This window comes from Pavona decussata, unplaced genomic scaffold (assembly GCF_977016875.1).
Source record: "Pavona decussata unplaced genomic scaffold, jaPavDecu1.1 SCAFFOLD_102, whole genome shotgun sequence".
Classification (NCBI taxonomy): domain Eukaryota; kingdom Metazoa; phylum Cnidaria; class Anthozoa; order Scleractinia; family Agariciidae; genus Pavona; species Pavona decussata.
Window position 1 is genome coordinate 3818291 of NW_028145517.1, and position 21079 is coordinate 3839369.

Sequence of the window (21079 nt, forward strand, 5' to 3'; positions counted from 1 at the left end):
ATTAACTGTCGATTTGGAAAAACAGGTGATCCATGTCGTATCTTGGCTTTCCACTGCAACTCACGGGTAAGCCGGGTAAAAGTAGTTTTTACACTAGTTCTGCTTCCAACCTGTACGAAATTCCTAGCTGTTGCAGTAACCTGGTCTGCGATCATCAGTTATACGCCGGTGGATAATTTTGTACGTCATTTTAAGCGCAGGGACAGTGAAACTTTTTCCCTTGAGGAATATTAGCAGGAAGCGTCGTGAGCGATTAAAGTTCAAATTTATAGTTTTTCGTACCTTTCGGCAAGAGATATACAGTCAACTTCTTTTACGTTTTCAATGGCTGTAGCTGATGAATACCGTTCATCGTACATCGCTAACTGCATCTTGAACGCGTTGTTATGCTGTACCGCCACCATGTTGAACAGCGTCACAATCCTCGCGATAAGAAAAACGTCATCGTTATCAAAGACCTTAAAAACATTGCTCCTTAGTCTGGCTGTTTCTGATCTTGGTGTTGGTTTATTGGTGCAACCTTTGTTCATTGCAGACCTTGCCATGGCGTTGGAACAAAACACTGAAAATGATGCAGCTCATGTCATGAAAAAGGCGTTTGTTATTTTAGGCTATTTATTTTCCTCCGCTTCGTTCCTCGGCGTTACAGCTCTGAGTGGAGACAGATTCTTGGCCATTCATCTTCATCTCAGATATCAGGAACTTGTGACTCACAAACGTGTTGTTGGTGTGGTGATTGCAATTTGGCTGTTCAGCGTATTTCTTTCGTTGGTTAGGCAGTGGACTCCAATGAGTATCATTTTCGTGATTTTTGCCATCATTTATGCTGCTTGCTTAATAACTGTAGCACTTCTTAGCTACAAGATATACATGGTCATACGACAACACCAACAACACATCCAAGCTCTTCAGGTACAGCAACTAGCACAGAATGGTGCAATGGCGAATGTTGGAAGGCTCAGAAAATCCGCGGTCACTGCAATTTACGTTTGTCTTATGTTTGTGCTTTGTTATTTACCATACATTTGTATTTTGTGGACTATCGCTATAACCGGTACCTCTGACCCTCTGCTTACCATCATAGAGCGTTACACTGTGACTCTCGTGTTTCTCAATTCATCTCTCAATCCTCTGATTTACTGCTGGAAGATGAGAGACATTCGACACAATATCATGAACATACTGCGAAACGTATTTTCAAGTCAGAACTGAGGAAAGGACACCATCTAAACAGTGGACTCATGATTTCTTCTGAAATATAATTCTCTCGTGAATAAGTGAATAATCATCGCAGTCTTATACGGAACTCGCATTTCAAATATATGAATTTTCATATATCCATTTTCAACGAGACTCTCTCATCTTTAATAGCTACAATACTTGTCCTTCTTCGAGAAGTAAGAGACGTGCGAGTAGGTGGTATTTTTTTTTATCAGATTGCGATAAGTACTCACGATCGGTTTTTAGTACAAGTCACTGATCGAGGAGGTTGACAAACTCACTATAAGCCAGCATACATACAACGCGAACGAACGAAGCCCAGTAAGCAGGCAGCTAAGAACTCAGCTGAAGCAGGTGTCATACTTGGCAGGTCACGTGACCAGAATTGAGAAGAATCCAAAAATTCAAACGATCTACTGAAACGTTTGGATATTGAAAGCAGCACCGGTATTTTTGCTCGTATTTTTCCTCGCTTCAGGGCTTGGGAAAATACTGTGCAACTCACAAAATACGCGCGCGTATTATATGTAAAACCATCGGATAAGATGTATGTATTGTAGTAAGTGGGCTCACACTATATCCGAGAGGGCTAATATATCGGTGGGATTTAGTGTCTGAGGTTTATTGGGAAGTCTTATAGTGGAGAGGGGGTTATATTAGGGGGCGGGCGTATATCCGGTGTTGTACTTGTATGTTACTTCCACGCAGAATTGAATCAGGTGTGAATAGAGTGTAATTTCGCCACGCGCAACGTTATGTACAACGCAACGTGTGTCCACCATGCCTCAAGATCTGGTTTACATGTTTATCGCAAAAACGAACATAAAGCGTATTGTTGAAAAATCTTTGTTTAATGACGTTTGAAAACCCAGTACAATTTGAAATGAAAAAATTATTGCGATCAAAGCAAATGGCAGGTCATTGATCCGTAGCCTTGTTTAAAAAAAAACCTGTTCAAAACTACCTTCTATGAAACAATAAAATGAACAGTTGATTTTACAACCGAATGTGTTTTCGTTGTAAGAAGAAAATGACCAAGTAATCGCCTAGAAAATACTCACTAAATGTATTAGATGCTTAATCACTGCCTCCTGCCTGATTTCCACTTGCTGAATTTATTTGATTCTGGCGGAAAGGTGACGTGTATGAGAGTAATTAAGCCACGGCAAAGTCTAGTCATAAAGTTCACAAAAATGTGCTGTTCAGTCATCTGAGCCCCCAATCTTAGCCAAACGGTAACTGAACAAAACCACCAGTTTTTAAGACAACAACAACAACAACAACAACAATCTTTATTTGTGCCCAGAAATTAGACAGTGTTACATAAATTCAAGAAAGAAGAATTACTAAGGAAGAGGGCACAGCCACTTAGAAATAGCAAGCTAATCGAGCTAAGTGGCTGGGCCAAGGGGAAAAATTTGCAAACCCTACATTAAAATAGAACTAAGGACACGATTTACCATTCACACACACACGCACACACAAAAATAACAATAAACAAGGGGAAGTGCACACGCAAAAACTGGAAAATAAAGTACATCAATGAGCCAGTCAGTAGTTGGAGATAAGAGGGTGCCTCCTTTAGCTACTGCGCACACGTTCTGCGTATCTTGGAATGGTTCGAAAAAGGTACCTCCTAATTCAATACTTTTTTTGCGCCGTTTTATGACCATGCGGGAAAAGAGCATCTTGACAAACGGTAGTGGAACTTAAAAAACGAAAATTAGGGGTAGCCACGCATTTTCAGAAATAAGTAAGCTCATGTTCCATAGATTGTTATATATTTTAAAGGTTTTAAGAGTTACTGCAGAAGTATATGGTTCTGGTTACTGTTGATTAATTATCTCTAAAATGGTTACCCTCAATTTTATTTTTAGATTCCAGTAGCCCCTGATAAGATCTGTTTTTTCTACGCACTGATAAGCTGTTTATCAGTCGGACGCAAGAATTCCGCTTCATTACGAAACACCGTCCTTTAACAGTTCAGTCGAATTGCTGCAGCTTGGCTAGGCCATGGTTAGATGTGTCCCCCATAAACGGCCCGCAATTTTTTTTATGCGTCCTTGCCCATTACTGATTAGTTTCCAGGAAGTGAAACCCATTCACTGTAATATGTGTTCGTACAATTTTACGCTTTACGTCAAATATGATTTGAACTCGTTTGCAGCTTGCTCCCTCATGACGTACTTCTTAACCTGAGAAAGGGAAAGAATTAAATGGGCTTGCTTCTGACGTTTCTAATAGGCCGGGTGATAAAAAAGTAAGAACTGCCCTGGGCTTACCGTAAAACTTCAATTCACCGTCATCTTTCCAGTAAGCGCCCTCCCCCTCCCCCTTGAATAAGTGTTTGTTAACAAGTGGCCCCTTCCCAATAGCGCGCCCATGGAACAAAGCGACCTGCGCCCACTGCGTGAGCCTCCTTTTCATGGTAAGGTACCATATAGTCACCCACATATCCCTAACCCTAACACTCCATATAGTCACCCTTACCTTACCATGAAGTATAGCTATAGTTTCTCTTATTGTTCAGTATCTGTTTTTATTCTCTAAGATGATTACTGCAAATGGTTTGAACCTAGAGGCATTTATACCATCTAATGACGTTCCACAATTTTCTTGTCTTAAAGATGACTTCCGCTCAGGTTGTCGAAACGTCAATCAACGTCACCTCAAACGGTCCTTCAAAGGAGCACAGTTAAACCTCTTTATTACGGACACCAAGGGGACAGGAATAAGTGTCCGCATTATAGAGGTGTCCATTTTAGAGAAGTAGGCTTTATATGTATTTCGGTCTCTCAGGGACCAAGTGAACTGTCCGTAATAGAGAGGTGTCCGTATTAAAGAGGTGTCCGTTAGGAGAGGTTCCACTGTACACTCACCCGGATGATCATAATTTACGTACTTATAAGATGATTACGTTGAAATGAATAAACGAACGCCCGGTACAAATAAGCCCCCTCTCTTGGGCCCCCAAGATGAAACAAGCGTCCCGAGCGGTACAAAATGGTTGACGTGTTATCACAGTCTTACCTTCCCTGATGCCGTCATGGGATACTTATCCACGAATTTATAATAGCGAGGAATCTTAAAATAAGCGATCTGTTAGAGACAAAAACAAAAACCAACTGTAAGCAAATCAGTCTTCCAACCCTCGCTAAACCGTGGACCATTGAATGATTCACAAACCCTACCTGGTCCTTGCAGTAGTCTTTAATTTCTCCAACAGTCATGGATTCTCCTTCCTTTAGCCTAGTAATAAGCCCGACAAATATGCCGGCAATAAGTAAGAGACAAGCCATTGATCTACTGAACTTAACACGCACAATTCTTATGCTGTCAAGTAACCAGGCGTGCTTTTACCGCTCATTCGATTTTTGGCGGGAATTCACGATGCCACAGACTCACCCTTGTCTGGATGCTACCCGTTCCCAGGACCTCACGCTCGACTGAGGTTAAGGACGACCAAAGGCCCATTTGAACGATTTCAACATTTGCCTCCACATACGTTCATTATTTTGTTGAACCAAATGTCGGGGGCGTTTGAACAGGTGTTCAACATTGTTGAAAGCGTTTAAAAATGTTGAAATTGTTAAATTGGTTTTTGAAACTTTCATTCAACATCGTTTCAACATTTCCTTTGTTCTTGAAAATGTTCAATGGCGTTGAAGCCGTTAAAAAACTCCGTTCATCCAACATTTGCCCAACATCCGTTCAACTTTTGTTGAAAGAATGTTGGTCAAATATTGAAACCGTTTAAACGGGACCTAAGAAGTATGCCGTCATTAAAATTACCGTTGTCTGTTGGCCGGGGACTTTTTCACCCAATGAAATTACCGCTGTTTGTAGGGGACATTGTTTTACTTGAAAGTGAATTCTTAGAAAGTTAAAACTTACTTGATCCAGCAGCACATCTCTTCCCCAAGCCTCTCATCAGGCACGCTGATCACCTGACCAATTAGAAAATAGAAATGTCAACCTGGTGTTAACCTCTCCACGCTAACTTGGTCAATTACTGTAAGGTGTTTTCAGCATTTAAGTTACTACCTGTACATCTTGTATTTTGGAATGTGTGTGCAAGAAATATTCAACTTCGGCTGGATAAACGTTTTCTCCTCCTCGATTGATTAAGTCCTGTTCAATGAAATGAAAGATAGAAATATTGGTTAACTGGCTAACTCTGGAAATGACTGATAGACTGTTTGACTGACGGACTTTTTGACCAACTGATTGACCGACTGGTAAAATGTTTGACTGACTGCCCCTGACTAACCGTCTGTCTGATTGACTGACCGTCTGTTTTGATTGACGGACTGTTTGACTATTTTGATTGATGGACTATTTGACTGAATGACTGACAGACTTTGACTGACGTACTGTTTGACCGACTGACTGACTGACTGGTTAAATGTTTGACTGACTGACTCTTTTGATAAACTTACTGTTTGACTGTCTGACTGAATGACTGACTGATTGTTTGATTGACTGAATAACTGAATGACTGACTGTTTTCACTGACTGATGAAGATCCGAACGGACAAACACACGGACTAACGAATGGATCAATGACCTGATGAATGAATGGATAGAGGAAACAGGCGTATGTCCAAATCAACATTTTGCCATAACCATGCAGATATACATGTAAAGAAAGACCATCTTCACTACTTCGCCAATGTTTCCTTCTCCTCAGATTCCGATTAAGTTTAAGTGCATACCTTCAATCGTCCAACAATCTTCAAATAGCCATGTTCATCCATTGTCCCGAGATCCCTATGATAAAAGCGACATATCAGACACACCGAATTAACTAGGTTGATTCGACTATCCAAACCATATAATCCTACCCGGAATGTAGCCAACCAGTCGGCCCAATAGTTTTCTCCGTCTGTTCCTTATCTCCCCAGTACCCCATCATGACACAGTATCCACGCATGCATATTTCACCAGAGGTATTTACAGGCACTATTTTCCCCTCGCTGTCCACTATCTTAATCTGTTAGGGAAAAAAAGAAAAGAAAGAAGGAGCGAAAGAGAAGAGGAGAGAGGGAGAAGGAAGAAGACAAATGAAAAGCGATGATAATTAACAGTTATTCACCGAAGTGGTGGATATTTACCGAGCGGCGAAAGCGGCGAGGTAAATATCCAACACTTTCACCGACACTGAGGAGAATAATTGTATTAGTATATACCACACAAGCTGAACAACTAGCAGGCCAAAATCCCTTTATTTTTGACAGTACACCGAATAGTGGGAAATTTTAAAATCTCGCGCGCCGTGCGGTAAGCGATTTCTTGTTGTAGAAAGTTCCGTCTCACTCTCTTGCGAGCAATTAAAACTTTTTGAGACACTTGTTTAGTTGCTAAGGTGTCATTTCCATAATTGTTGTGAGAAATTCGTCTTGATTTTGAAAACCATGCTGCAAAACATCAGATGTTTCATTGTCTACATTGTAATTACAGCACTCGGCAGTTTTCGTAAACAAGGGATTGTATTTTCATTTTTCGCGTTAGAATATGAGGTTGGAAGGAAACAGCGTGTCGATGAAGTGATCAATCTAGCCTCGAACCACTGACCCTCTGATCTTCCGAGCGTCCGACACGCTAACCACTACTCCAAAGAAAATGAATACAGTTGAAAAGTACACTTTTTCTTCTCGCTGCTGTCACTGACGCTTAAGGTCTCGACTGACTGCGAGGAACACTAAATAATAACTACCCAAGTTTGGCTGGCTACCATACAATAGTATTCCGGATTTTCCCGCCTTTTTGGAGACGTCGCTTTTGCTGGAATCGAAGCACAGGTCGTCCAAGCTCACGTGAAAGCTCGAAGCAAGTTAAAAACCTTTCTTAGCCCTCTCTTCACGGGAGCTTGGGCTGCCTGTGACATCACGTGTCGTTTCTTCAATTACTGCCTAATCTGTCTGGCTGTTACCTCTGTGTGTGGTAAAACAGCTCCCACTGTTGACAAAATCGCTTCACGAGAATCGTTTATAGGAGTTTGAGAAACCAAGGGACTGGATTCTGTCATACCATAGGCAATCTATGGAACAATGTATAAGGGGGTTAGTTTTTTAAACAAAATAGAGAGATTTAGCATCGCGTATACGTGAAACGCGAACGGCACAAATGACCACGTGACCACGATTTTCCCGCCATTTTTCGCGTTTGCCGGTTGCCGTTTCTACTTGAAAACACGATATTTTGCGTTTGAAGTCTACGTGAGAACCACGTAAGTATTCCTTCCTTTTTTCTCACACATATAAGTGGTTAATTGTTGAAAACAAGTACCCCAATAATTTTTCCGACAAGTCATACTAGGGCAAATTAAGTTTCATGTTTAAAAATCCTTCATAACTCACTCCTTACCTCACTTTTGTTCATCAACTTACCACAGTGAAACGCAAAACAGCTTCATCGAAACTCGCAAAAGCTAAGCACACGCGAAGCTTAAGTCAAAAGGTTCACGCTATTTTACGTGAAACGTGGAACGGCAAGATGACGTTTGCCATTTCACGTAAACGCGATGCTAAATCTCTCTACCATGTTGCTGCGTCAGTGGGGAGTGAAAGCGAATGTTTGGCTTTATCGACAGAGTTCAGTGATAAGATAATTTGGCAACCGTAAAGAGATTCGAGTGCTGACGTTTCCAGCATTAACGCTTCGTTCTGACAAAAGAACAACGCTCAAAACTTCAGCAGTCGAATCTCTTTTTGGTGGCCAAATTACCAGTATCAACTCTGTTGATAAACCAAACATTTATTTTCTTGTTCGATACGCCAACCTCCACCGTACGGAAAACATGGCGGCTGTACATTTTACTACAATAACCTGTGAACCTAACTCAGCCAATAGGCACATAAACCACTTTATTTATTTATTTTTTTGCTAAGTTATTCCCTGTACTAACAACACTGTGTATGCTAGGTGTAAAGTTTTTAGAACTTTCCTGTGCGTTTTTTTATTATTATAATAGTTATTATTATTATTATTATTATAATTTTTAGCGTTTTAGGGATTTATTTCGTGCGCTAAGAATTTAAGGGTAAATTTACCAGTCACCATCTTTTTTGGTATGGTGGATTGGTGAGTGTGTGGCACGGCCTGTGCAGCCTCGTTCCCAGCTTGTCTCCTCCCCTCCATTCGGGGAGAGGAGAGACCCTGGGAAGGAGGTTGCGGCCCGTGCTTTTATCTGAAGGAAGTCAAATTCGACAGAAATAGGAACAAAAGACGTCAAAAGAAATTACCGATAGCTGAGACACCCTCAACTTGGATACAACGTCTTTCATAACTTCCACTGGGCAAGATGTAGCGCCAGTGAAACCTACAAAGGCAACACAAATATCAAACGATCAATAACAATTCTTTAGAGAGGTTTTCGATGGCCTTGAATGTTTGAATTTAATCTTACCTCTCTCCTACACAGAGGCCTCCTTCGCGCTCGAGCGGAGACCAATAAGGGACTTGAGAGAACGATATAACGAGGAGCTCGTAAACGCGCGCATGCGCAATGAACGAATTATCGTAATGTGGGCTGGATTTCACTTGCTTGCTCGATCAGCTGTAAACTTCGTATTAATTTAATCGGAATTTAATCAAAAAATATATTCATGAGTCTACGTATAGTGCATGTATTCACCATCAGCCGCCATTACGGGACAAAAAACAAAGACGTAAACTCAACTCAACGAATAACTTATTCTTAAAAAAAAAACCACTAGTAGGTGTGTTGTCTGAACTCCTTCCATTGATCGAAACTACAGTGAAACTAAAGGACAACTTCTTAATTTGGTGACTGAAAGTGCCGCGTTGAAAGCTGCTAAAGACCGAGATTGTCGTCAAACTCAACAGGGATTTCGCGCAAAATGGAAGCAGAAAATATGATGGAGAAACGTCTGACGATGTTCGCTCATTTACGTTTTCTTTCTTGGCGATCCGAAGTAATTTGACCGTTAAAATCGTAGTGCCACAGGTGCCAGATAATTCAAAACTCTCAAGAACCTATAAATACAAAAATTAATCTCGCCTTCAGGATCGGGAGTCGTGGACAATGTTGTCCAGTAGCGTAGTTCGCTGACTTAGAAGTAGAGGGTCCCGGGTTCGATTCTAATTGAAACGGAGAAAATTTTTTTTTCCTTTTTCTTTTCTTTTTTCTTTTTAATTTTTTTTGTTTTACTTCTGCATTCACGAGTTGGCTCACAGGAGCCTTTGATTTATGAGGGAGCCTCTGCGGACGAGAAAGTAATCTTACTCAGCTACGTCAAATCAACCAGAAGAAAGATTGTTTTTGTCATGATATTTCAAATACGAGGAACAGTGTTTTATCCCATTTCCAAACAACGAGAAGTAGATTTGAAAAAGCGAGGCGCAGCCGAGTATTTTTTAACAACTTTGAGGTGTTGAGAAATTATCGGCTGAAACAGTGTTTGATACATCTTCTCAAACTATTAATAATTGTGGGAGAAATTCAAAACAAAAGTTCAGCAAATTTTATGATGAATGAGATCACATTTCCAAACCTATGTATTCTCTTGATGGATTATTAATAAGTTTTCTCATGAATTATTAATACATTTAAGAAGATTATTCCTTTCATTCCCGTGACCTGTATGTGTCCTCGAGAAGTGATACTGTGAGAAGATCCACGTGATCACCACAATCGCGCAAGCGCTATAACACGTGATCAGTGATAGCGGCAGTTTAGCGGTGGAGTGATCGGAAAAACTGCAGACGGACGAACAGTCAGATTTTGCACCTTTTGGGATTGTTGACGATCGTTAGCCACTGACATGGAAAGTAGCTAGAGCTCGTACCTTTTCTTAAGGTCGACAGGTCATAGTTGTGCAGCTCAGGATGGGCGAGAACGTCAATAAACATGGGAGGAGTTCCATATAAAGTGTCACACCTGTATGGACAAGTTAATGAATGAGAACTGTGTTCTTCTAGTTATTATACTTAGGACTTAGGGTTTTTTGTTCAACGATACTTCACTTGGTTTGATTCTATACAGCTGGGTAGTCGCACTATTTAGATAAAGTTTTCAAAGATCAGGGCCCAAGCTAAACAAGGCACAAGGGGGCGCGCGTTTGTAGCCTGCGTTCCCTTCTTGCTCTGGGTGGTAGAGTAACTAGCTCTAACCGAAATCTAAGGCCAAACCTAAACCCTCCACCCCAACCCTATCCATCTGTGCACCAGAACATTCGATACAGAAGGCAAGCTACTTACCGTTTACTTGCATGCAATTGTGTTGATTCGTAACGCCTTGACTTCTCCTTGAGCAAACGCTAGCCTGCGTTGTATTTCAAATAAAAAAGGGGACGTGGGTGGGTGGGAGGGATTCGTAAGCGCGGGAGAAAGAGGAAGTGGACACGTTCGCCGGAAATTCAGGCCTGTCCCCTTTCTTTACGCGCTTGCCAGGTAAAGCACAGTTCAAACTCCACTATACCTCTCAATGCGTTCCAAATAGCTGGCAGTTTTTTGCAGTGGTGCAGTACCTAAATCCGTATTTTTTTCCACAGCTTTCAATTAAACAAGGCAAAATCTCAAGTTAAGCAGAGCCTGCCGCATAATTGAGATTAAGGTCTCAATGCATTTGTTTCGGCGCATGCAGGGGAGATAAGGCGTAAGAAACGGGCGTAAAACCAAAGCAAGCCGCCCTAAGTTGTCCTTACAAATGTTAACTTTGCTACTCATGGGACCACGAGAGAGGATATATTGAAGGTTTCTCGTGCAACTTGGCTCTACACGAAAATCTGTTTGGCCACCCAGCGCAAGTCTGGGTACGCAAATATTTTTTACTTGGCTATTTTCAAATTTGCGTTTCCTTTTATCCATAGGTGAATGGTTCACGCATTGAGCTCTACTTACTTTTCATCTTGAATCGCCTTTAAAATGGCTGTGCTGTTGTATCCACGAGATGGGTAGACAGTGGTCGCTCCCCACTCTACACCGACCATGCTGCAAAACAATAAAGATTTCTTCCTAGAATGGATACTACAAAACAAGGCTGGACACCTTATGCTGTTTACACAATGTATCGGGGAAAGTTACGTGACTTTTCTCGGGCCCGAAAATTTCGTGCTCTTTGAGAAACACCAGAAAGCGTTTTCGGGAGCTTTGCGGGGAGCTTTTCGGGCCCGAGAAGTTCTCGGGAGTTTTGAGAAACGCACGCCAGCTTCGGGTTGTTTGGAAACCGCATGAAACCCTTTTTCGAGCGTTTGATAAAGCTTTTCAAATTATATATAATTACTGGGGAAATTCAAAGCCATGATAAGTAAGATCACATTTCCAGACCTTCTTCACGCCGGTTTTCTCAACATGAATTATTAATGAGTTTGAGAAGCTTACTGCAACAAAGCAGGCCTGTGAATCATAGTTTTCTGTGTTTTGCAGGTAAAAAAGTTTGTTATGCGAGAGAAAACAAAAGAAGAACTGAACTTATAGTTGACGGAGAAGAAAGACCGGTGATTTTTATGTGAACAAAAGCAAAGAACAAATCGTACTCTGATGTGGGCTGGACCTCACTACTGACATCACCTGGGTAATTTTAAATGAACCTGTAATCAGAATCACCACGGAGTGGAGGGTTGGGGGGGGGGGAGGTGGTGCAATGGCACGGTCTCAACATTTACTTAAGGCCTGGACATATGGTGCAACATTGCGTATTGCAGGCCATAGCATGCGGTGGAATCGCTACATGACCACGTCTCTGTAGCGGTTATATGGGATTTTTTATGAATAAATTTATCAGCAAAATCAGCTATGCCTAGCCCGTTCAGTGAAGTTCTACGATAGCGAGCCATTTCGATGAAAGAGATGTTAGGATATCAAGTGGATGAGGTGGTATCTGCTTTAAATTTAGGACAGGTGAAAGCAAACACCATTGGAAGACTGATGAACGGTGTGGCCACGTACCCGCGCGTGGAATTTTTGATTATGGAAGCAGTGCTTAAACACCCCGAAAAGACACTGTCAGAAGTTGCCAGCGATGTGTTTACTGCGAGTTTTTAAAACACGCAGATAAACGTCTGCAGTGTTTTCTTCCATCCTACTTGTCGCGCCTCCGAAAATAAATTAAGAACTACCTATATTACTTTTCGGTCTTGTCTTTAAGCTTGAAGCTTTGATCGGACAACGTTAATTGAAGTAGCTGGTAATTGTTATATCGCCGACTTTTATTTGGTAATATATTAAAATTCAGCCGGAAGCAAAAACATCACTTCGAGGCTCCGGGGAATAAATTGTAGAGTTTATATGGGTTTATTTCCCGGAGCCTTGTAGTGATGTTTAGTGCTTCAGGCTGAATTTTAATCTATCGAAATTGGGCTAATTGTATACGCGTAACTTGATAAAGAAATGTCTGCTGTGTTAATGTTTCTCGATTTGTAATGTTGAATTTTGACAGTAAAGACACTTCATGGTACCCAATGACGTCGGTCAACAATAAAAAGAACAAACAAATATCATGCTTGCTTTGACAATTAACCAAGGAAGTTCTAAATAATTGAGGAATTGTTTTTTCGCATGTGATAAATGCACCGCTCAATTAACTGTCGATTTGGAAAAACAGGTGATCCATGTCGTATCTTGGCTTTCCACTACAACTCACGGGTAAGCCGGGTAAAAGTAGTTTTTACACTAGTTCTGCTTCCAACCTGTACGAAATTCCTAGCTGTTGCAGTAACCTGGTCTGCGATCATCAGTTATACGCCGGTGGATAATTTTGTACGTCACTTTAAGCGCAGTGTGCAGTGACACTTTTTTCCTTGAGGAATATTAGCAGGAAGCGTGGTGAGCGATTAAAGTTCAAATTTAAAGTTTTTCGTGCCTTTCGGCAAGAGATATACAGTCAACCTCTTCTACGTTGTCAATGGCTGTAGCTGATGAATACCGTTCATCGTACATCGCTAACTGCATCTTGAACGCTTTGTTATGCTGTACCGCCACCATGTTTAACAGCGTCTCAATCCTCGCGATAAGAAAAACGTCATCGTTATCAAAGACCTTAAAAACATTGCTCCTGAGTCTGGCTGTTTCTGATCTTGGTGTTGGTTTACTGGTGCAACCTTTGTACATTGCACATCTTGCCATGGCGTTGGAACAAAACACTGAAAATGATGCAGCTCATGTCATGTATAAAGCGTCTTTTATTTTAGGCTATTTATTTTCCTTCGCTTCGTTCTTCGGCGTCACAGCTCTGAGTGCAGACAGATTCTTGGCCATCCATCTTCATCTCAGATACCAGGAAATAGTGACTTACAAACGTGTTGTTGGTGTGGTGACTGTAATTTGGCTGTTCAGCGTATTTCTTTCGTTGGTTAGGCAGTGGACTCCAATGAGTATTATTTACGTGATTTTTGCCATCATTGCTGTTGCTTGCTTAATAACTGTATCACTTCTTAGTTACAAGATACACATGGTCATACGACAACACCAACAACACATCCAAGCTCTTCAGGTACAGCAACTAGCACAGAATGGTGCAATGGCGAATGTTGGAAGGCTCAGAAAATCCGCGGTCACTGCAATTTACGTTTATCTTATGTTTGTGCTTTGTTGTTTACCATTCATTTGTATTTTGTTGACTATCGCGATAACCAGTACTTCTGAGCCTCTGATTACCATCATACAGCATTACACTATAACTCTCGTGTTTCTCAATTCATCTCTCAATCCTCTGATTTACTGCTGGAAGATTAGAGACATTCGACACAATATCATGAACATACTGCGAAACGTATTTTCAAGTCAGAACTGAGGAAAGGACACCATCTAAACAGTTGACTTATGATTTCTTCTAAAATATAATTCTCTCGTGAATAAGTGAATAATCATCGCGGTCTTATACGGAACTCGCAGTTCAAATATATGAATTTTCATATATCCATTTTCAACGAGACTCTCTCATCTTTAATGGCTACAATACTTGTCCTTCTTCGAGAAGTAAGAGGCGTGCGAGTAGGTGGTAATTTTTTTTTTATCAGTTTGAGATAAGTACTCACGATCGGTTTTTAGTACAAGTCAGTGGTCGAGGAGGTTGACAAATTCACTATAAACCAGAATACATACAACGCGAACGAACGAAGCCCAGTAAGTAGGCAGCTAAGAACTCAGCTGAAGCAGGTGTCATACGTCATACTTAGCAGGTCACGTGACCAGAATAGAGAAGAAACCAAAAATTCAAACGATGTACTGAAACGTTTGGATATTGAAAACAGCATCGGTATTTTTGTTCGTATTTTTCCTCGCTTCAGGGCTTGGGAAAATACTGTGCAACTCGCAAAATACGTGCGCGTATTATATGTAAAACCATCGAATAAGATGTATGTATTGTAGTAAGTGGGCTCATACTATATCCGAGAGAATATATCGGTAGGATTTAGTGTCTGAGGTTTATGGGGGTCTTATAGTGGAAGGGGGGGGGGTTATATTAGGGGGCGGGCGTATATCCGGTGTTGTACTTGTATGTTACTTCCACGCAGAATTGAATCAGGTGTGAATAGAGTGTAATTTCGCCACACGCAACGTTATGTACAATGCAACGTGTGTCCACCATGCCTTAAGATCTGGTTTACATGTTTGTCGCAAAAACGAACATAAACCGTGTTGTTGAAAAAGCTTTGCTTAATGACGTTTGAAAAGCCAGTAATATTTGAAATGAAAACGTTATCGCAACGAAAGCAAATGATTCGCCATTGATCTGTGGGCTTGTTATAAACCTGTACAAAACTACCTTCTATTACATAATAAAATGTACAGTTGATTTTACAGCCGAATGTTTGATACTTAAGAAATTTAATTTCGTTGTAAAGAGAAAATGAACACGCAATCGCCTAGAAAATACTCGTTAAATGTATTAGATACTTAGTCGCTGCCTCCTGCCTGATTTCCACTTGCTGAATTTATTTGATTCTGGCGGAAAGGTGACGTGTATGAAAGTAAGTAAGCCACAGCAAAACCTAGTCATAAAGTTCACCAAAATGTGCTGTTGTCATCCGAGCCCCCAATCTTAGCCAAACGGTAACTGAGCAAAACCACCAGTTTTTAAGAACGGTGCCTTTTTTAGCTACTGCGCACACGTTCTGCGCATCCTGGGATGGTCCGAAAAAAGTACCTCATACAATGGTATTTTTGCGCCGTTTTATGACTATGCGGGAAAAGAGCATCTTGACAAGCGGTAGTGGAATTTAAAAAAAGAAAATTAGGGGTAGCCACGCATTTTTCAGAAATAAGTAAGCGCCAGTTCCATAGATTGTTATTTATTTTAAAGGTTTTAAGAGTTACTGTTGATTGATTATCTCTGAAAAATGGTTACCCTCAATTTTATTTTTGGATTCCAGTAGCCCCTGATAAGATTTGTTTTTCCCACGCACTGATAAACCCTTTATCAATCGGACGCAAAAATTCCACCTCATTAGGAAACACCGTCCTTAAACCGTTCAGACGAATTGCTGCAGCTTGGTTGAGCAGTGGCTAGAAGTGTCCTGCATAAACGGCCCGCAATTATGCTTTCTCATGCGCCCTTGCCCATTACTGATTAGTTGGATCGGGTTCATGTTTTCCCGCGGTTTACAACGGGTGCATGTTTTCCCGCGCTTTCAGTCGGGTGCATGTTTTCCCGCGCTTTGCATCGGGTGCGTGTTTTCCCGCGCTTTGCATCGGGTGCATGTTTTCCCGCGTTTTGCATCGGGTGCATGTTTTCCCGCGGTTTACAACGGGTGCATGTTTTCCCGCGCTTTCAGTCGGGTGCATGTTTTCCCGCGCTTTGCATCGGGTTCATGTTTGCCCGCGGTTTACAACGGGTGCATGTTCTCCCGCGCTTTCAGTCGGGTGCATGTTTTCCCGCGCTTTGCATCGGGTGTGTGCTTTCCCGTGCTTTGCATCGGGTGCATGTTTTCTAGCGCCTTGCATCGGTTGCATGTTTTCCCGCGGTTTACAACGGGTGCATGTTTTCCCGCGCTTTCAGTCGGGTGCATGTTTTCCCGCGCTTTGTATCGGGTGTGTGCTTTCCCGCGCTTTGCATCGGGTGCGTGTTTTCCCGCGCTTTGCATCGGGTGCATGTTTTCCCGCGCTTGACACCCTAATGATGCGTTACATTTAGTCGTAACCCAAACTAGTTTTCCAGTGCGAAGTTACGAAATTTTTAGCTGAAATTTGCAGGCTCATGATTTTTCCTCTTTCCTGTTCAAATTTCGTAACACTGTAAAACTAATTCCTTTCGTTTTCGAAGAAGCAAATAGGCCGTTAAAAACACGAAGAAATGTCAGCTAACGTTTTCGTAAAACCAACAACAGCTAGTAAGTTTTGGAGCATATAATTCGTTTTCCTAAAACTGTCTGCAATTTAAATTTTCAGTTAAAGCATCCGAGCATATCAATCGGTATTAGCTTACAAAGATCAGGGAATACTAAAGACTATATTTTAAGTATTTTTCTTAAAGATTTTCGTTGGTTACACCTAAATCATTCATTCTCCAGGGCCCAGTTGTTCAACAACAACTTTGGTTGGAGTTTAATTACACAACAATAAAGATTTTTCAAATCGGTTTTTGTTCCGTCAGTTTTGACGTTGACTTTTCTTTACTACTAGCTTAATATTAGAGTTTAATGACAATTTTAACGAGCAAGCAGAAAACCTCGGTTAACTTTTAAATCGTGGATTAACGTTAATCGGCTTTCGAACAACCGGACCCAGAGTTCTAGAATTACTGACAACTGCTGGTGTCCTTTCAGATTGCACGCTGGTGAATCAGCGACTTCAGAGGAAATCAAAGAGTTTTGCAAAGGCCAGGTATTCATCAATCTCTCTGTAAACGTGGATTCAGAATGCACAATCGCATGTGGCACGGTTTTTGTGAATTTAAATATGCTGACGGTGTGTTTTGCGTTCCCAATGTTTCATTTTTCAGATTGCCCATTTCAAAATTCCTCGTTATATCAAGTTCGTGGATGAATTTCCTCTCACCGTAACAGGAAAGGTAAAGATGTGGGTTGGGGTGGAAAACATGGCGGCAGTCAAAAAAATCGCACTAGATCGCGTTTCAATGACAATGTAGTTTTTCTTGTTCTGTCGTTTCAGTTATTATGAAAGCAATTTATCAAACACGAGGAAGAGTGTTTCATCCGCTTTCCAAGCAATGAGAAGGGGATTGAAAAACGAGGCGCGGATTCCTAGCCTGTGAACAGGCTACCATTGTGGGGCATAGGGAGAGCGGAGAGCGAAGAGCGAAGCGGGCCGGGCGCACCCTGCCAGACCGAGCTAGATTTCTCTTTCTTCTATACCCCTCTTGGGAACCTGTTCACAGGCTACGGATTCCTTTTTGTTGAAACCAGCTTCAAGTTTGGAAACGGCATGAAACCCTTTTTTGAGCGTTTGATATAGCTTTTCAAATTCTATATAATTACTGGAGGAATTCAAAGCCATGATAAGTAAGATCAAACCTTCTTCACGGTGATTTTGTCTTCATGGAGTATTTGACATTTGACAATTTTTGACATTTTTTTTTTAATTTATACTCTCCACTCTTACGGTCATGTAAGCGCAAAAAACAAAAGTTAGAAGTATTAAGGCTGGTTTCCATATGATCGCGGATCGCAGACCGCAGATCGCAATAACTTCTGCGATCCTGCGATCGTTATCGCAGACGATCGCAGAAGATAGAACCATGTTCTATCTAAAGGCTGGTTTCCATATGATCGCGGATCGCAGATCGCAGATTGCAGATCGCAATAAGATCTGCGATCGTCTGCGATCATATGGAAACTACTTCTGCGATCGTCTGCGATCGTGATCGCAGACGATCGCAGAAGATAGAACCATGTTCTATCTCCTGCGATCGTCTGCCATCAATTGCGATTGTTTGCGATCTGCGATCCGCGATCATATGGAAACCAGCCTTTAGATGGAACATGGTTCTATCTTCTGCGATCGTCTGCGATCACGATCGCAGGATCGCAGACGGTCGCACAAGTTGTTTCCATATGATCGCACACGATCGCAGACCTTATTGCAATCTGCGATCTGCGATCATATGGAAACCAGCCTTTAAAAACATAGACTAACACGCAGCTCAAAAATGGAGTATTAATGAGTTTGAGAAGCTTACTTCAACAAAGCAGGCCTGTGAATCATAGTTTTCTGTGTTTTGCAGGTAAAAAAGTTTGTTATGCGAGAGAAAACAAAAGAAGAACTGGACCTATAGTTGACGGAGAAGAAAGATTGATGATTTTTATGTGAACAAAAGCAAAGAGCAAATCTTACTCTGATGTGGGCTGGACCTCACTACTGACATCACCTGGGTAATTTTAAATGAACCTGTAATCAGAATCACCAGCGGGGAGCTTTTCGGGCCTGAGAAGTTCTCGGGAGTTTTGAGAAACGCACGCCAGCTTCGGGTTGTTTGGAAACCGCATGAAACCCTTTTTCGAGCGTTTGATAAAGCTTTTCAAATTATATATAATTACTGGAGAAATTCAAAGCCATGATAAGTAAGATCACATTTCCAGACCTTCTTCACGCCGGTTTTCTCAACATGAATTATTAATGAGTTTGAGAAGCTTACTGCAACAAAGCAGGCCTGTGAATCATAGTTTTCTGTGTTTTGCAGGTAAAAAAGTTTGTTATGCGAGAGAAAACAAAAGAAGAACTGAACCTATAGTTGGCGGAGAAGAAAGACCGGTGATTTTTATGTGAACAAAAGCAAAGAACAAATCTTACTCTGATGTGGGCTGGACCTCACTACTGACATCACCTGGGTAATTTTAAATGAACCTGTAATCAGAATCACCACGGAGTGGAGGGTTGGGGGGGAGGAGGTGGTGCAATGGCACGGTCTAAACATTTACTTAAGGCCTGGACACATGGTGCAACATTGCGTATTGCAGGCCATAGCATGCGGTGGAATCGCTACATGACCACGTCTCTGTAGCGGTTATATGGGATTTTTTATGAATAAATTCATCAACAAAATCAGCTATGCCTAGCCCGTTCAGTGAAGTTCTACGATAGCGAGCCATTTCGATGAAAGAGATGTTAGGATATCAAGTGGATGAGGTGGTAGCTGCTTTAAATTTAGGACAAGTGAAAGCAAACACCATTGGAAGACTGATGAACGGTGTGGCCACATACCCGCGCGTGGAATTTTTGGTTATGGAAGCAGTGCTTAAACACCCCTTAAAGACACTGTCAGAAGTTGTTAGCGATGTGCATACTCAGATAAACGTCTACAGTTTTTACTTCCATCCTACTTGTCGCACCTCCGAAAATAAATTAAGAACTACCCATATTACCTTTCGGCCTTGTCTTTAAGCGTGAAGCTTTGATCGGACAACGTTAATTGAAATAGCTGGTAATTGTTATGTCCCCAACTTTTATTTGGTAATATATTAAAATTCAGCCTGAAGCAAAAACATCACTTCGAGGCTCCGGGGAATAAATTGTAGAGTTTATATGGGTTTATTTCCGTGAGCCTCGTAGTGATGTATTTTAATCTATCGAAATTGGGCTAATTGTATACACGTAGCTTGATAAAGAAATGTCTGCTGTGTTAATGTTTCTCGATTTGCAATGTTGAATTTTGACAGTAAAGACGCCTCATGGTACCCAATGACGTCGGTCAACAATTAAAGAACAAACAAATATCATGCTTGCTTTGACAATTAACCAAGGAAGTTTTAATAATCGAGGAATTGTTTTTTCGCATGTGATAAATGCACCGCTCAATTAACTGTCGTTTTGGAAAAACAGGTGATGCATGTCGTATCTTGGCTTTCCACTGCAACTCACGGGTAAGCCGGGTAAAAGTAGTTTTTACACTAGTTCTGCTTCCAACCTGTACGAAATTCCTCGCTGTTGCAGTACCCTGGTCTGCGATCATCAGTTATACGCCGGTGGATAATTTTGTACGTCATTTTAAGCGCAGGGACAGTGAAACTTTTTTCCTTGAGGAATATTAGCAGGAAGCGTGGTGAGCGATTAAAGTTCAAATTTAAAGTTTTTCGTACCTTTCGGCGAGAGATATAACAGTCAACTTCTTTTACGTTGTCAATGGCTGTAGCTGATGAAGACCGTTCATCGTACATCGCTAACTGCATCTTGAACGCTTTGTTATGCTGTACCGCCACCATGTTGAACAGCGTCTCAATCCTCGCGATAAGAAAAACGTCATCGTTATCAAAGACCTTAAAAACATTGCTCCTGAGTCTGGCTGTTTCTGATCTTTGTGTTGGTTTATTGGTGCAACCTTTGTATATTGCACATCTTGCCCTGGAGTGGGAACAAAACACTGAAAATGATGCAGCTCATGCCATGTATAAGGCGATCATTTCTTTAGGGTGTTTGTTTTCTTTCCCTTCGCTCTTCGGTGTTACAGCTCTGAGTGCAGACAGATTCTTGGCCATTCATCTTCATCTCAGATATCAGGAACTTGTGACTCACAAACGTGTTGTTGGTGTGGTGACGGCAATTTGGCTGTTCAGCGTATTTCTTTTGTTGGTTTGGCTGTGGACTCCAATAAATATTTCTTACGTGATTTTTGCCATCATTAATGTTGCTTGCTTAATAACTGTATCACTTCTTAGTTACAAGATATACATGGTCATACGACGACACCAACAACACATCCAAGCTCTTCAAGTACAGCAGCTAGCACAGAATGGTGAAATGGCGAATGTTGGAAGGCTCAGAAAATCCGCGGTCACTGCGATTTACGTTTATCTTATGTTTGTGCTTTGTTATTTACCAGACATTTGTATTTTGTGGACTATCGCTGTAACCGGTACCTCTGAGCCTCTGCTTATCATCATAGAGCGTTACACTATGACTCTCTTGTTTCTCAATTCATCTCTCAATCCTCTGATTTACT

At 41.4% G+C, this 21079-nt stretch overlaps 2 protein-coding genes across 2 annotated transcripts in view; one reads left to right on the forward strand and one right to left on the reverse strand.

Annotated features, from left to right (window-relative positions):
- On the forward strand, positions 1-1212 carry LOC146471717 (melanocyte-stimulating hormone receptor-like). Its single transcript, XM_085120738.1, has one exon. It carries the CDS (start codon positions 325-327, stop codon positions 1210-1212), a length of 888 nt encoding a protein of 295 aa, XP_084976864.1. The 5' UTR covers positions 1-324.
- Positions 1213-2896: 1684 nt separating this feature from the next.
- Positions 2897-21079, reverse strand: part of LOC146471718 (medium-chain acyl-CoA ligase ACSF2, mitochondrial-like) — a 158593-nt gene continuing 140410 nt past the window's right edge. The window contains exons 10-20 of the mRNA XM_085120254.1: positions 11086-11175; positions 10032-10123; positions 8466-8542; positions 7154-7261; positions 6066-6214; positions 5937-5991; positions 5266-5352; positions 5116-5168; positions 4413-4470; positions 4252-4320; positions 2897-3416 (exon numbers count right to left, since the gene is read on the reverse strand). Of these exons, the coding sequence (XP_084976380.1) occupies positions 3357-3416; positions 4252-4320; positions 4413-4470; positions 5116-5168; positions 5266-5352; positions 5937-5991; positions 6066-6214; positions 7154-7261; positions 8466-8542; positions 10032-10123; positions 11086-11175 (898 nt within the window). The 3' untranslated portion in view covers positions 2897-3356. The remainder of the gene's footprint in view (positions 3417-4251; positions 4321-4412; positions 4471-5115; positions 5169-5265; positions 5353-5936; positions 5992-6065; positions 6215-7153; positions 7262-8465; positions 8543-10031; positions 10124-11085; positions 11176-21079) is intronic.